General features: G+C 37.4%; 1 protein-coding gene across 1 annotated transcript in view; it reads left to right on the forward strand.

The window, feature by feature from the left end:
* LOC101881240 (disks large homolog 2) overlaps positions 1-18,047 on the forward strand; it is a 423,431-nt gene that overhangs the window by 133,832 nt on the left and 271,552 nt on the right. The window contains 1 exon segment of the mRNA XM_034072915.1: positions 15,860-15,996. Coding sequence (XP_033928806.1) covers positions 15,860-15,996 — 137 coding nt within the window.

Raw genomic sequence — 18,047 nt, forward strand, 5'->3', positions numbered from 1 at the left:
GTTTCATCTCCAACTAGAGACAACAAGTGATACAGTATACCAGTGTGACCCTGTTTTCTATCATTCACTTTCAGAAGTTGTCAACCCTTTTGCTGTGGCTAAAGTTACTTCTGTGACTTTGCTGGGAAATGAGCAGTTAGTGTGACTCACTAGATCACATTTTCTTTCCTTTGTCCACTTTTACCCATACAGAGGGAAAGGGCTTTAATATCTGTGCTCAGCTGTTGGATAAGTCATGGATGCCTCTCCAGGTTTGGCTCATCTGGCTTGCTTCTGAATGGGAATAAAGAAAGACCATTTAAAAAGTCTATATTTGGTGCACCCATCCTTGTGGAAATGCTTCAAAGGAAGTCGCTTACTAAATGGATTTCCCAGCTACATAATGATCTCTGGAGCACTGCTGGAAAGTTTCTTGGAATATCTTTTGTCTTGATCTCATAGGAACGGTGATGTCTTTGCTTTGGGATGACGTTTTACACTGCTGCCTTTTTCTATGGCATTTTTAAAAATCCCAAGGATGTGTCTCCACCACACTTGGTTTATGACAAGTGTTGCACAAATTCCCAATGAATCTTGGCCAACTTCTTTTCCAACTCTCTCCTGACCAAATATAATTACAGTCAGTCTCATCATTTTGTTATTACAACATGCCTTTGTACTCCTTTTTTTCCTTTAGATTATAAACTTCTGGGTCAGGGAGTAGTCCCATCGTTTCCCTCCCCATGGAGTGCTGTGTAAGAGTTAAAGGGGAGTTGCAGGAGATCCCTTTCATTATCTTTGCCATGGCTGTTTTCATCAGGCCAACACAAGAGAGGGAGGAGATGCATCAGACAGTGTAGCAGAGTGTTGTTTCATCAGTATTTCCAGATACACAATAAATCAAAAGATGAGGAAGGAGAGTGGCGTCACTTGCTAAACTACTGGGCTGAGTGTGGAAAGAACTGCTGCAGACAGGAAGCCAATATGTTTTTGCCTGTTTTCTCAGTGGAGGAGTGACAATTTCCCAGGGAGTGGCAATTTTACTGCTCTTTTTTCTCTACCTGTATGTTCCTTGCTTTAAATTCCTCAGGCACGTTTTGGGGAATGATTGTGCTTGATCTTTCACCACTTGAATAAATCATTATGCAACAGCAGTTGCTGTGAGCCTGATGTGACATCCTGATTCAACAGAAGAAAACATTAAGGATTTTGCAGCCTATGTAGAATACATTCGTTTGCAACTAATTCGAAAATCCTTATACTTGTTTCTTTGCAGAGCTTTATCCTTTTCCAAATAGCAATGTGTAAATAAATCAGTGAAATGTGAAAATAGAGAACAGTGATTTTGTCCTTTATTGGTCACTTAATTATCTACATAGCAAGTTCGGTCTTCTTGATAGTTTTTCACATGTCCAGATCTTTCTTCAGAAATCTGCTGTCTCACTCATCAGCAAAATATTGCTGTGCCATGACAAGCACCTTTCAAGGAATAAATTGTATTTAATTAAGTTTTATAGCTTGTGGAGCTGTAGCTGTTAATGTTTTCCTGTGTTCTTGTCTCATTTTTTTTCTGGAATCCTAAAAACAGGCAGATGATATTTTAAGCCTTCTAAGGAAGGCATTAGGAATTCTGATCATGGTGGAGTGACAAAGCTGGATGAAGCTTTAAAGATTTAGGTAATATGGTAAATAAAATATCAGTTCACAGCCTATTTAAAAATACATTTTCAGTAGTCAATATTAATCCTTAGTTTCCACTAGCAGGAAAAGAGGAAGGAGTTACATTAAAGCATCTCTGAACATTTAAAGGCTTGGTCAGAAGACAGACAACAAAGTGATTAATTGCGACTAGTCATGCATCTGACTATTTCCAATACTATATCCTGGTCCTTTTTGCAGGTCTGTCAACCTCATTTTGCTTTCAGTATTCTGAATTTGAGCTAAAATTGTAGTTACCTTTAATGAAAACAAAAGAAACAACACATCTTGGGTTCTTTTTTGGTAACAGCTAAAGCTGGTAACCAGGACTTAACACTTGAGAAAAATAAGCATTTTTGGCTTTAACTTATCATTTCTTATTTTAGACATCCAAAAGCTTTGAAAAGCTGCTTTTCCTTCATCAGTTAGGGTTTGTTTTTTTCCTTATGTGTTTCTTGAAACATTATATTAGTATTCCTAGAAATGGCAACCTTTCTTTTTCAGTTTAGATAGAAAGAGGGTGTCCTTTGCCTTTTGCTGTGTAACACATGGTCTGTGCAGATGACCCTACTTTCCAATTGTGTATCTTAGGATATGAGACCAAGGAGTCCTAGCTCTGGGACTCCAGTGCAGAAACACTCTGGTACTGCATGTGTCAGATCAGTGCCAAGTAAAAAGGCAGCTGATTTGGAATGTATGAGAGATTCCTATATTGCAGACACAGTGAGATCAAGTTACTTGCAGAAATAAAATACAGTCTTGCTGTGCCAAAGACTTGTGCTCTTTGACACATAGCTGCTCTTCAACCCTTCTTTTGAGTCAGCAGTGAAGCCCTGTGATTTGTGAGAGGGTACCACTTCTTTTCCTTTCCTTGCAGAGACTCATTTAAGATGGTTTTATTGAGAAGTTCCATCACTCGGGACAATGGCAGGGGGATTTGTTTTTCTCAACATGAGCATTTGATGTTCTTGGTACATTTTGGCTGACTTCATGTGATAAAGGCAAGGAGACAGCTTAATGCTGATGTCTTTAGTGGCTCATTTCCTATGAAACCAGGAACACTAGCTAATATATCCAATGTATTGCACAAGCACAAAGCTCTGTGTTCATTACCTGGGATGTTCTGAATTTTGAGCAGTGATTTATAGGAACAAATAAGAAGCCTGCTCTTAGATTGCTTAGAAAGTATTTTGTCGAGTCATTATCTTTGATAGGAGAAATAGTTGCAAAGCAAGATCTTAGAGCTGAATGAGGCATAAGAAAGGATATAATGAAACAAAATGTCTTTAGGATATGATAAAAGATATGTTGCATAACCTAGAAGAACAATATCAAGGTGTGTTTGACTTCTTTTTTTTCTTGGAAAAGTGATGTTTGCAAATCAGGATTTGCAAGTCATTTCCCCACTACCCCCAAAACTGTGTTTTGGGCTGTTGTTTGTTTTGTTTCTTATGCAAAACAATGTGTGGGATGTCTTATGACATGAATAGAAAGACATACAACCATCCCAAAAAAGAGAGGCCTGAAATGAGGAAACATAAAGTTACAGCAAATAATTTAGTCAAGTTGTTTAGTGGTGGCACATTTACATTTTATATACTGTAGCTGAAAAAATAACACAGGTAAATGGTAGGCTGGGGGTAAATCTTATCCATAGTCTGTAGGTCAGATGTGTCTTATTTCTAAATTCTAATGATTATCAAATGCCATAGCCAAATTTTCTAAGAGTTATTTTTAAAAAATGCTTTTAAATGCTGTTACAGCAAATCACATCCTTCTGTAATGCACTGGAGTAATTGTAGCTTAGAGATGTACTTTGTAGTTGCAGAGAGATATTGAGATCATAGATGCTTTCAAAGCAAGATATAAAAAAATGCCAGTCCTTTTGCTAGCATCAGTGTTAACAGAAAGGTCATCTGTGATAAGGTTGCTACCATGATTAAATCCAGCAACAGAGGGACAAGACCTCAGTCTGGAATGAAGAACAAACAGGCCTGGTAGCATGTAAGGAGGTTAGATATTTTATACTTGCATGACCTGACGGTCTTGATCCCAGACCAACAAAATTTAGCTGATGAAACCCGAGTGCTGGCAATGTTTGGTTTTGAACATCTGTGTGGAGAATGTGAAATGAGAAACTGGAATGGGAAAGCAGAAAACTCATCCATATTGAAGTGAACAAGAAGAGCCAAGGGACTATAAGGTAATCAGTTTGCTTTCAGAACCCCGGAGGAATACTGGAACAAGTAGGAAATCTCTTTATAAGAACCTAGAAAAACTCTGAAGAGTAGTGATTACCAGAGGATGCCACACTCCTCTTTTGCAACTCTTTTTCACATTTCTCTCAAGTGACACCATGTGCTGAGAGGGTTTAACATTGAAAGTGGTCTGAAAAAGAGGTGTAATTCAGCAGGGAAAACCGCCAAGTACTTTCAGCAGAAATAATGAAACAATCCACTAAATAGTGCTTATGGGAAAAGAATCCCATAGAAGAGCATCTAGAACTTTGTTAGCTGAAGCTTTCTATCTTTTACACATCATACTGTGATGAAACATTCAATAGTATATTGGGATTTACAAATTGAGGCACGGTTTGTAAGATATGTGAGCAATCCTTTCATCCTTCACAGGTAAACCTTTGAGCTTTCCACTTCAAGGGTGTAGGCCAGTTGGAGGGACTCCAAGCCTACTCTTAGAGGAAAGAATGAGTGATCTAAAATACCAAAGACTTAGAGGGGGGTTATGAGCCCCTAGTAAAAATCTTCTTGCTTTGAAGCACATCTTTGAAGAGTGAGTTTGCTCTGTGTCCTCCTTAGGGAGGGTATGAAAACAAATTTAATAGATAAATTATGATAAACAAGATTGGGATTGGATTTAGGATGAGAGAGGCTCATGATTTGATTGATTACCAAGCAGATCATCAGCTCTGTAGCATGGGAAATATCCAGGTGTGCAAGACAGTCGTTTGTTAGCTGTGCAGCTATAGTTTGTTCTGCCTCAGGTCAACAAGATGGAGTGAATGATCCATTAAGTTTCGTCCAGTCCCAAGATTCAGTGATCATAACAATTTTTTCTCATTTCACTGCAGTATGAACAAAGCCAGGATGTATAGAGCCATTTAAATCCTGCACCTGCCAAAATAAAGACATATCTTTTCTTCCAGACAAAACCCACAGCATTTCCTTTGCTTGTCCTCAACAGTAACTTAGTGGTTTTTATTTCTCTTTTTTGCTTTAGCTGTGTCTATGAGTGATAAAACTGTTTTAGAAATGAATCTACTCCACATGTGAAAATATGAATGAATACTAGAACAGATAAACTGCAATCTCAGTCTTCATTTGTTTATTCACAGGTAGCTAGGATTTCTCTGGCTTTTCAACTTTTCTGTTGCCCGAACCAGGATCGTGCTCATAAGGACGAATCTGGTTAGATGGGTGGCTGGTTCTTCACCAGAGGCTGTTGTCACATCAGGTTTTGGTATTTGGACTGCACCAAATCTTTAATGCTAATTCGTGACTTTATATAAAATGCTTTTGTCCAGCTCTAGGCAGGCTTGGTTTCTTTACACCTAAAATCAGTCTTGTAGGCTCTGGGTTCTACAGTTGTGGGTTTCAGTGGGATGAATCTTTTCATCCAAGTAATTGCTTAAAATTTCCAAGGGGTGTCCCAGAAGTGGCCTGGGAATAAACACATTGTAGTACATTTGCTCTTTCCCCCAGGGTTTCAGTTTTCTTTAGGAATGCTTTGTACGTCATACCTGGAGACTGACTTACACTTTACCTCTGGCATTGCAGGGAAGTTCAGGGATTGCTACTGATTGAAATAGCTGACAGAAGGGCTATGTTAATACCCCTCCTAGATAGAGCCCCTCAAGGGACTAATAGCAGGGTCTGGTGTTATATCTCATGAAAAGCCCTGATGAAAAATATCAGAGAAACTCTTAGTCAAAGAAAAGCTGCAGTGTAACTCAGCTGAAACAATCACTTTGTAGTGTTACATTCTGAGTCCCAACTCCTAAGTACAAGCTATTAGAACATTTTTCATGATCTGTATTTCTGAATGCAGATTATATGGGTTCACATCTTTCTAGTTATGTATACTACAGTACAGTTCTCTTCTGAGAAGTTATGGAATCACAGAATAGTTGGGGTTGGAAGGTACCCTTAAAGACCATCTAGTCAACCCCCTTGCAGCAAGTGGGGGCATCCAACTAGATTAGGTTGCTCAGACCCTTGTACAACCTGACCTTGAATGTTTCCAGGGATGGAGCATCTACCACCTCTCTGAGCTACCTGTGCCAGAGTTTAAACCATCCTCATCATAAAAAAATTGCATCATTATCTAGTCTAAACCTATTGTCTTTCAGTTTAAAAGCCATTACCCCTTGTCCTATCACTAAAGGCCCTACTAAAATGTGTCCCCAGCTTTCTTATAGTAGCAAGTGTCTGGTTTTACTCATTTTATTCTGTAAGAGTAGAGGGCACTTCTGACTTGGAAATAAAACATTTTTTGTTTCACTTTACTTGTTAAAGTAGTATTGTCAGCAAGAATCATCAGTAAACTGAACTAAGGGACCAAAGTACAGTTTCAGGGGAACAAAAGTGCAATGACTCCCGAATCTGTTTTCAGTGTCTCCACCTCATTACTACAGTTCAGTAAGCACCATCTCTTTCTTTTCTCCATATCATTTATATACTTGTAAACTTTTAACATCAGGGCTCTGTAAATTGCCTTACATAAAAAAAACAAATTTACTTGTAAATTCGTGTCCTGATTTCTTTCTGTATTTTTTTAAAAAGGAAGTAACTGAATGGATAACAGGTTATTTATGGGTTGATTGAAAATAGATAAGAGGATACAAGATGAACTTTGATTTCATTTTGTATTTTTAAGCTTCAAGATAATTGACAGAGAGCTTTTCAAGAATGTATTTCTGTTCAGCTTTGCAACAGGGATAGGAAGATAAATGCTAAATTCCCCTCATCAGATGGAGAACGAACAAAAGAAACTGATGAGTCTCTCCCTGACATTTATGGTTGTTAAACAGATCCCAAGCTGACAGACTGCTCTTTCTGTCTCCATTTTATTGGTGAGAAGTTATTAAATATTGTCTAAAAGAGCCATAGAACTTTGAAAGCAGTAACCCAGCTGTATTCAGTTAAAGATGTATCACCTCATGTTATACAAAGCAAATAGCATTTTGTCATGACTTACAACAGTTTTCTCCTGTGTCAAGTCTGTAGGTTTCACAAATGAATCTTGATTGATAAAAAGGGCAGGAAAAACACAGCTTTACATAGTACTTTGACTTTAAAAAATTACCATCTCAGCAAAAAGTAATAACTACTTTAAAAGTCATCTTGATATACACATCTACAGGAACAAATGCTTTTCATTTATGTTGTTAGTAGGTGAAATAACTTGTGCTGCTGTCAGTAATTGCAGTAATTTGTGCAGAAAATTACATAGGTACTATCTGTTAATGATAGGCAGACTATGATCAACTGTCAGCATAAAGTTGGTTCCTATACTTGAAACAACTGGTACCTTGTGCATGAAAAGTGAACCATATTTCAGGATCTGAACCCAAGTAAATAGATAATGTAAGAACAATAGTAGATTCTTTGGATCTTCTTGCTGCAGTCATTTGAGGTTTCTGTAACTGCCTGCTTGTCTCGACACTGCAGAGGAGCTGTTATTTTTGTTTCTTTGTCCTAAAGTTACATGTATGAATTGATGTGGCAATATATATATATATATATATATATATATATATATATAAAATGTCAGGATCAAGTGAAGTTTAGGAACACAAGGAGTGGGTGAAAAGGAAAAACCCTTCAAGATATCATTTGAATTGTCTGGTGAAGAGAGGAGACAAGGAAAAGGGACGTCTTTTTGGTTTACATCAGTGAGCTCTTTGCCGTACTGATCCCATCTGGATCTGGATGCCATTTCCAAATACTTCTCCTTAAAGAGCTGACTGATTATCTGCTACACACTAAGGGGAAAATGGCATTTTTTACCTGAAGATGCAGTTAAAATAATTACAGGTATAAAAGCATTTTTATTTATGATAATGAGACTGATTGTTTTAAAACATAAGTTAGGAAACAAGGACACTTCTCTGGAAAGGGTGACTTAAAGGATTATTATTTGGTTCTCTAACCAGGAAAGGCTCATAGTAGCAGTGTACCAGCCAGCGCAAAATTTGGAGAAGTATTGAATAAGCATTATTATTACACTGTGTTCTTCCACTATAGCGATATCAGATTTGTCTTACTTCTCAGGAGCACCACAAACCTGCAATTGCTAAACATCTCTTTCTCTCTCTTAAGCTTAGTGGAGCAGTTTTATTACTCCTTTTCCACACAGTAAAAAAGGCATATTTTTACTGATTATTATTCAGGTGCATTTCTAGCCAAAATAGCCATTTCTGTCCTACTCACTTCAGCTCCTTGCTTCTGTCCCTGCATCTTTCTTTCTTGCCACATCCCCCAAGTTGAGTTTGCTGAACAGCAGTGGTAGTATTGCACTGCCCTCCATAGGAGTCACAACTCTGTAATAAAGTGCCATATACAAAACTGTGCTGCCAGCAAAGGGGGTATGTGAACCCAATACCATCATCAGCTGCCGGCTCTTACTGCTGCCATCTCTGTAGCTGCTGGTGAATACGCATCTGGTCTGTAATTCACACTGATTTCGTTTGGGTTTTATGCCATTTTCATCTTGCCAATCCATGTGGCTAGAAAATCTTCATGGCTAATGCAAGGCAGGCAGTGGGAAAGTGTGGCCAAAGGCAGGGAGCAGAGCAGAGCTTTCTCTTTTGACAATAGTGAGGCTTTAGTTCAGCATATGGCAATCTTGAAAATACACCCTGAAACCCCTCACTTGGCTTTTTGCTTCTAATTACAACAACTGGCTGCTTAGAGTCACGGAATCACAGAATGGATTGTGTTGGAAGGGACCTTAAAGCTCATCCAGTTCCAAACCCCTGCCATGGGTAGGGACACCTTCCACTAGAGCAGGTTGCTCAAAGCCCTGTCCAACCTGTCCCTGAACACTTCCAGGGATTTCTTCTCCATCTGTAGTCATGCATAGTCCAGTTGAATTTTGCCCAAGTGAATGAAAGGGCAGGGATGAGGATGCTAATGCAGAAAAAGATAGAATGAGGAAAAAAGGTAGTTTTAAAAGTCTGTTCATATCCCATTCAGCCATACTGTCACACTGTTTAACATTCCCTGCAAGATGTGGATGACCCCATCACACAGGCAGCAGCCAAATGATGTCTAGCTTCATCAAGACGTGTGTCTTTTAGCAACTCTGTATCTGAGGGATGTTTGTCCCTGTGAGTGCACCAAAAATATGCAAACACTTCCTGTGTGAACAGGAAGGCAACGTGCATACACAGCTTCACTTGCAGGCATATGCAAACTGGGCATGGAAATGAGAGAAAAGACATTAAAAAAATCAAGTTTTAAGCAGTTAAATCCTGTTCCTAAGTGGCAGATCTTGGCTTTATCTGCTTTACATCACTAATCTTCACCTCTTTAAAGCCATAATTTGACTGGTTTTAATGTGAAATGTTTAGACTTGGTGTATTGTGGCTTTTCCGAAAAGAGCTGAACTGCTTGCTACAGTTCTTGGAATGTCAATATATGTCAAAAGTGAAATAATTTTCTCTTCCTTGTACATACACCAGGACAATTCTGACAGTGTGATTTAATTTGATTTTCAGTGAACTTAAATCCTCACTGATGCTTTAGAAATCAAGGTACTGTGAATCACTAGGAATACCGACTTCTCTTTTCAAGATATTCTAAAGTATTCTTGAGCATTTCTATTGTGCAATTAGACCAGTGCTCATTGTCTGTGTTTTCTGGGAAATCTATTCTTAATTAATTTGAATAAATATGAAAGTATAGAACAAACACAACTTCTAATGAGGCTCTAAGTGTATTTCCCTAGATCTCTGTTTCCTTTCTGTTTTGACTGTATCTGAAGGGAATGTATCTTTGGGGATAATTATATGTAGGCAAAAAAAAAATCATAATGGGAAAAACATTTAACTGAAGAACTGAATAGAAAAGGAGGGATTGTTTTCATTTACATGTTAGATAGCTTATTCTACAAATTTCCACAAATAGCAGTATAATAGAACAAGATGTGTTTTAGAGGCATTTTTGAAGATAACAGAAAGACTAGCTTTACTGTTATGATAATGTAAAACCAATGCTTTATCTACTGTATTTACAGCATGATTGTTTTTAAACATGCATTCATTGCCTTGCAGGTATGATAATATTTGCGTTGTAATCTCACTTTCCCATCAGCTCCTCTCTGGCTGGAAATGTCAACACTTATTTTTAAGCCAGGAAGTGTAACCCTATGTCCTGAAAACAGATTGCTTTCTTTCTTGTTGTAACCCAATAGATATGACTACATTGTTAGATTTTAATGCCCCAAGGAATGAAAAAGTAGTTGGAAAAGTGCTGTAGTTGTTTAATTTGCTTCTGAACCCAGAGTGGAGAAACCCAACAAGAAAACTCCTGTACACATTTTCCCATATTCTGAACACTTCTACATTTCTGACTTTTGTGAGTCTCAGGTGATGCTGATGAACTCTTTATGTCCAGAGAAAAGATACAACACAGTGCATTGCCCTATCTGCAGCAGGAGCGCAAGCTCAGAGAAAGCAATGTTATGCAGGGAGCTATCTGGGACATCCCGACACATGGCTATTTTGGAACAGATATGAGGAGCCATGGATGGAGTTGTGGTGGCTGAATTTTCAAATTACATATGCTTTCTAATGCTATAGATGGCAGTTTGTGAACTTTGAGACTGCAAACCTGCTTAGGTATTCTCAGTCAAACGTATGGAAACCAGCCTGCAGTCGTGGCCTATTGGGTCACCCAACACCTGCTGCTGCCACAATCTCTCCTCTGCTGAGTTGTAGGTGACTGCCATTCTTCCGAGTCTTTAGTCTTTCAGAGAGCTGTTTGGGTTACTATGAATCATACAATCATAGAACAATGGCCTGGGTTGAAAAGGACCTTTAAAGCTCATCCAGTTCCAAGCCCCTGGGTGGGGACTCCTTCCACTAGAGCAGGTTGCTCCAAGCCCTGTCCAACCTGGCCTTGAACACTGCCAGGGATGGGGCAGCCACAACTTCCTTGGGCATCACCACTTTATTGAAGGCATTATCTCTGTTTTCTCTCTTTAATCAAGCAAGCAACAAGATATAGAGCTGCAGATTCCTTCACTGGGCTGTGCAGACAGATTGTGTTACTATAATGTTTTAAATTTCAATTAAATTTGTCTTTTTAATAAATTAAGAATAGTCAAAATTGGAACTATTTTATTAAAATTTATTTTTTTAATTTGAATGTGAAGTGTTTAATAGTGATGCAGGTAAAGGCAGATGAAAGATGAAAAATTTCACTGCTTACATTCTACTGAAAACTCTGACCAAAATCTGGCTCAATACAGGAAAGCTCCAAGTCCTCTGTTCCTGAGGCTATGGAAGGGTCTGTTCTCTCACAAAGGCATGCTAGTGCTGCTGTGTAATCAGGGCTTATTTGCAAGAACAGGATTTTCTTTGCCTGCTATACAATGGCAACTCCCAAACAGTATCCAGTCATAGCATCTCTCACGAGTATGCTGACCGTACTCGTTGAAGGCTTGTGTGTGCTCTCCCCTTTGATCCTAAGCAGAGGCTGTACTGAAATCTGTCATCTCTGTTGGTTCAGTAGTACAGGAAAGTGATGAACTGGCAGCCAGAATGCAGGGATTCGTGAAAATAATAACTATAAAAATGGCTGTGGGCAAGAACAAAGGAACTGTGGGTAAATAGCTGAAGGCTTGAGAATCTAATGACAAACAATGTTAAAGGGACAATAATTTTCTCCTTGTGTAAGGTGGTTTCAGAGGATGTTCTTACTTACCTGGTGGCACTGTACATCATTTTTATTATGACATCAACTCAGAAATAACCAAAACCACTAGATATTTCTGGAAAAAATAAGTGTCAAAACAATAAAGAAGATGCTTGATGTTGTTAACCCAGAGCTGTTAGAAACACTAGGTAGTGATAGGCTCAGTTAGATTTCTAGGAGCCTTTTTCCCAGTTTAGGTTGTTATCAAATTGTTGCTTACAAAAGGAGTCATCTGAAGTGAACTGGGAGCAGGGTCTGAAACAGGAATTAACAATAGCAGTGGAAGTAGACAGCTTTTAAGTATGTTATTAATGTTGAAGTTTTATGAATCCTACTATATTTCAGTACTGACTTTTCACCCACAGAACAAAATGTAGTCATATTTTATTCATGTAAGTCCATCTGGTATAAGCTGTCACATGAGTCAGGAATAGGAATTGTTATAGGAACTCAAATAAATTGATATTCAGATCTATCCCTACAACATAAAGGAGATAGATGAAATGATATCATCAAAGCATTTTATATTACCCATGTTCTTTTTCTCCCTCCAAGTGGAATTTGATTAATTAGAAAGCTGGATGAGACTGAACTGCTCCAGATGTTATGATTTTGTTGGTGGGTTCATCAGGATGAAACTGTTCTCCCTTTGAGAGGAAAACAGAGGCTATGTTAATATAGCTTCTTTAAAATTAAGTAGTTTCCACAATGAAACAATACAGACCTATATTGTTTGTAACTAAGTGCTGTAGAACTGTTTTGAAAAGAGCTGAGGTTGGCTTGGGTGTATGCACATCAGTATCTAATCCAGTTTTCTTTCCTTATTCCTCTTGGGGTAGTCTTCTCTTCATAGAACCATAAAATAATAGGACAGTTTGGATTGGAAGGAATCATTAAAGAGCATCTAATCCAGTCCTGTCTTACACTAGACCAGGTTGCTCCAAGCCCCATATGACCTGGCCTTGAACACTGCAAGGGATGGAGCAGCCACAGCTTCTCTGGGCAACCTTTGCCTGTGCTTTACCATCTTCGTAGTAAAAATTTCTGCCTTATCTCCACTCTAAATCTGTCGTCCACCTAATTCCTAATGTGGGAAAATCGAGTGTTCTATCCAAGCTGAGGTGTTGCTGAGAAGCAGATTGCACATTAGGAAAACAAGAAGTCAGAGGGAGGTGTTTCCTCAAAGTAATTCTTGTTTTGGTGGCAGTGTTTTCCCAACCACAAGAACTAATAAGTTCTGCAATTATAAATGGTATTTTATTTTGATTTTTTTTTAATTCAGTGCAGCAATTTAAAAGACCAAGTTTAGAAAACACATGTTGCTCCCAGTGTTCCCAAAGGAATCTGATTTCAAAATAGAGTAAGAATCTAACCTGGTGTAGCTAGTGGCAAGAAGGATCCACACCAGAGATGCACAAACCTTTCTGAGGTCTTAAACCAAAACATAAACAGTCTAAATGAAGGTGAGACTCTAACTCAGGTTGTGAACTTTTATAGCACTGATCCTCCCACCCATCTCTTCCCACATCCAGCCCCCAGCCATTCAGAAACCAAGAGTGTGATTCATCTCATCTCTTTCACATGTCTCTTTGAGATGAGGTGAATCATGGTTTAAAAAGCCTTTAATGAATTTTCATTGATTATAAAGGTAGCATAAGTGATTAGCACAGCTGTCAGATGTCATTTGGCCATATGAGTCCTACGCAAAAGTTTTATTGTACTATATTTTCCTAATGCCCTAACAATTAGCAAAAGTCATTTAATAAAAAGTAAATGTGCCATTCTTCCATTCCCCTTTTTTTCCCAAGAAGAAAGCTTTTAAAGAAGGCAAGTATGATTAGGCAATGAAATGAAATCATTATTGATAGGAGGGACATGGAAAATCTCTCTCTTCTTCAGTTAGCACTCCTACACACTCTTCCCTTTCTTCCTGCAGTATTGACTCCTGTCTTGTTCTGCTTCTTTAAACCTTTTTATACTCAATGCTGTTTTTTCTGGTTCCTGCTTGCAAACACAATGCCTTGTAACGCAGCTATGTCATGTAGATGAGAGGAGCAGAAAAAGTTACTCCTTTCATCATTATTAACTACACTTTTGCAATAGGAGTAGCAAGTGTTACTTCTTTCTTTGTGGTTTCATACATCAGTTACGTTACAACCATGCAAAGAGCAAACACTAGCACCTCACTCAGCACTGCAGTAAATGGAAGGGATTATCTTTGTTAATGTTTGCTTATATTCAGCAGGAGAAAGCTGAATTAGGAACCCCTTTTGCACCAAATACAGAACAGCTATCTGGCCAGAAGTTACCTTGTCCTTTACAAGTATACAGTGTCAATCATCAAATTGAAGAGTGGTTAAACTTAGAAGGGACATACAAGAGCTGAAGCTCTCTGGCTGCAGTTAACCCACTCATTTGCTCTCATCATCATTCTGGAATCCTCTCAAATCTTCATTTTACTGGTAGAAATGTATGCTGATGTTTTTTTGGTTCAAAATGATGATAATTATTTCACCAATGAGCATTATTCAATCATTGTTCCTTGCCTACAGCTAATGTTGTAACGAAAATTTCCATTTCTGATATTTTCTTAGACTATCTCTTTGCTTCTTTGTTTGTAGTCCCAGGATAATGAACAAATTCCTCCATGCTAAAGAAATCATAATCCTTTTATCCTTGTACTTGTCCTGGCAGTAGTACCTAAATAGTAACAGTGATCATCAGCTTTAGCTGGAAATTAAATAAAGTTTTAATTATTACATACATCTGAATTAACTTCATGTGTATTGTTAATGCTCATCTTACTTAATTAAGTAGTGTTTCAATTTGAGATATAAATTTAGAGGTTTCCTTTTGGTAATTTACTCTTTTTGACACTATCCATTAAGTATCCATTATGTTATCAGACCTCACATATTTTTAATACTTAATGATAAAATAAAAGCAATGTGAGGAAAAAAAAAAAGCAAAAATATTAAATCCACTCAAAAAACCTTATCTCTATACTCAATACAGCTGTTAGATAAGCCTGTGTGTATTAAATACACCCACCCTTAAGTTTTATTGCCTATAGGAGTCAGGCTGGTGAGTTTGTGCTAAAATGCCAAATTCCAGGCAACTCTTTTACTATTTCATTAAACTATTCAGGCTGCAGATATTACTATCATATTTGCTTTAAAAATGACTGAACAGCATAGAATTCATAGATAAAACTTTATTATTCTCTAAATAGATATAACCATTTTTTCTATGCATTTAAAAGGGAAATGCCTGGTTGAAGCAATAATCTAAGATGGTTATTGCCACTGACAGCTTATTTGTTCAGCTGGAAGTTCACTTTAGCTATATGATCTATGAAAAATTAGCTGTGTGAAGTAGATTTTTATGGAAATAAAAGCACTGTAATTTCTGTCTTTTCTCTGATTGAGACATAAAATTCTTGTTACAAATGAAGGCAATGATTTGTCTGCCCATGCAGTGTGCCAGAGGAGAGGATAAATAGGGAAAAGGTAAAACTGTCTTTTATTTCTTCTCCCTTCCTTTTCCTGAATCACATCAGCATGTATTACTGACACTGTTCCAAAGTTTAGCTCTTTGGGTGTTGTTCTAGGAATTTCACACATCACTGAACAGAAGTTACATATTTCAAATGACTGTTCTTTCTTATTGTATGTATCCATAGCCAAAGATATTTTGTCCTAGAGAAACATGTGAAGCAGATTTAAATCCAAGTCTTTCACTTTTAGACACACTTCACTGTGGTACTACAGAAACTTGCAAAATGTGCAGTACACCTCTCCAAGCATTTTTCAAATTGTGTGGACAATCAGAGTAACTTTGATTTTGTTCTGATAGACAGTGATACATTTTACACCAATATTTATCAAGACAAACTCCAAGCATCAGAGTTTTATTAGGTGTAATGGTAAATTGCGCCATAACTTCTTGGTGTCAGCTTCACTGGCGCCTGGCGAAGACTAGACATGGGTACAGAATCATCAGTGTTTCTCTTCTCTTTGTCCCTACCTTCCTATATTTGCACATCACAAAGGATTTCATTGGTTTATTTATGTCTCTGATGTTCTAGAGAAAGTGAAAAAGAACTGACCCCACAAATGTCTCTTATGTTGTTTGTGTTTCTGTAAAAAACCCTGTAATTGTACACTAAATATATGTTACTCTTGCACTCCTCCCTGAAGTTATATATTGTATTCATAATGTTTTGTTTTCCTTATCTTCTCTAGGTCTAGGATTCAGTATTGCAGGAGGGGTTGGAAACCAACACATCCCTGGGGACAACAGCATTTATGTTACCAAGATTATTGATGGGGGAGCTGCGCAAAAGGATGGGAGATTGCAGGTTGGAGATAGACTTCTTATGGTAAGTATGACAAACATAAATCACATTTTTTGGCCCAAATTTGTTACATATAAGGACTTTAATTCACCATATATCTTACTGGCGGTAATCATTCCAACTTCTATAATAATGATGAGTTATGTTTTCATCATCTTCCTTTTCCCCATTCTCTATATATATTTCTGAGGCTACAGTTAAAAAAGCATTACTCTGGAAACCCGACATTTTATGAAGAGAAAGCAATGGCTCACATTTCTTTGATAAACCTTTAACTGAGAAGAGGATAAATGTATTAGATACATCAGTGACAAGTCAAAATGTACCAAATCTTTAAAATATTTCAGAAAACCTGTTCATTATAACAGTACTGATTCTACTGCTCATTTTAAGAAAATGGAAAGATGTGAAAATGTGCCATTCTCAGTGGACTGTTACCTACATGTAGGAATGCTTTAAATGTATGTTCCATGTAGATGTTCAAAGAAAATACTTTTCTATCTTTTTTTCCCGAGGAAGTGTGCTTATTCTAATTAATCTCACTTCAGAAATTCTTCCTGATTCTTTGCAGTGCTAGTATGTTGTCCTTTGGAGATGATCCTTTCCCACTCAGAAAGTTTATTTTATCCTTTGTTGAGGGGGAAATCCTAACCCTGGTGAATCAGCAGAAGTTAATCTATGTCAAGTTGTATTCGTGTTGATGCTTTTGCAGAGATTTCAGCAGGTAGAGAATGAATGCCACCAAAAAATATGCTGCAGTAGCTCTGTTTTGTGGAGTGATATCTAAGCAGCAAAAAATTGCCATGACCTTTTATTTGCTGCCTGCAAAATTGTTCCTAATTGAGGTCTTCTTTATGTGGCTGTGGACACTGTGTTCCAGACACATGTGAAGATAAGCATTCATTTTATACAGGGCATTAAACAGAACTGGAAAGGCACTTGTTTGCTGGGTTGGTGACTTTTAGACTTTTTTTAATTAACCCAAGTGGAGAGATGAAACAGATTAAGGATCAAATGGTGTTATCAAAATCAAAGCAAAATGAAACCAGAGTTTAGAATTTCTTTGGTATTTCTTCTTTGCTGTTTCTCAGTACAGAAAAATCCAAGTCACTGCTGTATAATGAAGGTTTGGCTCATTTTGCTATAGAAATGTATATTTGTATTTGCTAAATTTGCACCTTATTTTGTTGTTTTGCACCTTGTAGCAAATCTGCTTGTGTTCAGCTGTTGTTTTCTTTTCAATTCCTTGCAGTTTTTGTGTCATCTGTAAATAAATGCATTCACACTCCCTGCATTCACCATCTCCTGCATAATTTGATCAGGATGAATTTAAATAGAAATATAATTATTTTATACACCACTATGTAAAATTAATTCTTTCCATATTTTATAGGATCTGTTAAACATCTCTTCTCAGTCTCGAACCTGTGATTCAGTGCAGTCAGATATGCACATTTCTTCATTGTGACAACGTTATACTCCCGAATTTGACTTCTGAAAATGAGCAGCCATCATTCTCAGTGTGTCTGCAGTCTTTATCCTTCATCTTTTCAGTCTGGACTCATTCTTTGCTTACTGTTATCTCCTTTTATTACTGTATGTAAAAAGATCAAAGAAAATCAATCATAATATTACTCTGCACTAATTATGTACTTCCAGACCAAGGTTCATTGTTGGATAAGAAAATCCTAGTGAACTTACTCTGTGTATACCTTAGTTATTACATTTTGCAGATATATTTGCAAGATCAAAGCCTATTTCTAAAATCTGTGCAGATTACCACCATGTTTTCTGGTTCTCTCCAATAAGACACCCTGATTTCTTTATAACTTGTGTAGCTTCAGTGTTTCTTCTCTCCTCCTCTGTGAACTGTCCATCAGTTTCTGGCATTAACTTCATGTTCCTTTGTGAAGAGTGAGTGAAAGAATTAATTACTTTCTTTTGGCAGTGTATCAACACAATATTACACTTGTCTTCTGTATGGTCCTACTTCGGCTTCACTGATTCCTTATTGATTAGATATTTGAACACTTTTTTTTCCTCTTTTCTCAGTAATGAATCCTTTCTTGATCTTT

Source organism: Melopsittacus undulatus, chromosome 2, assembly GCF_012275295.1.
Source record: "Melopsittacus undulatus isolate bMelUnd1 chromosome 2, bMelUnd1.mat.Z, whole genome shotgun sequence".
NCBI classification, from domain to species: domain Eukaryota; kingdom Metazoa; phylum Chordata; class Aves; order Psittaciformes; family Psittaculidae; genus Melopsittacus; species Melopsittacus undulatus.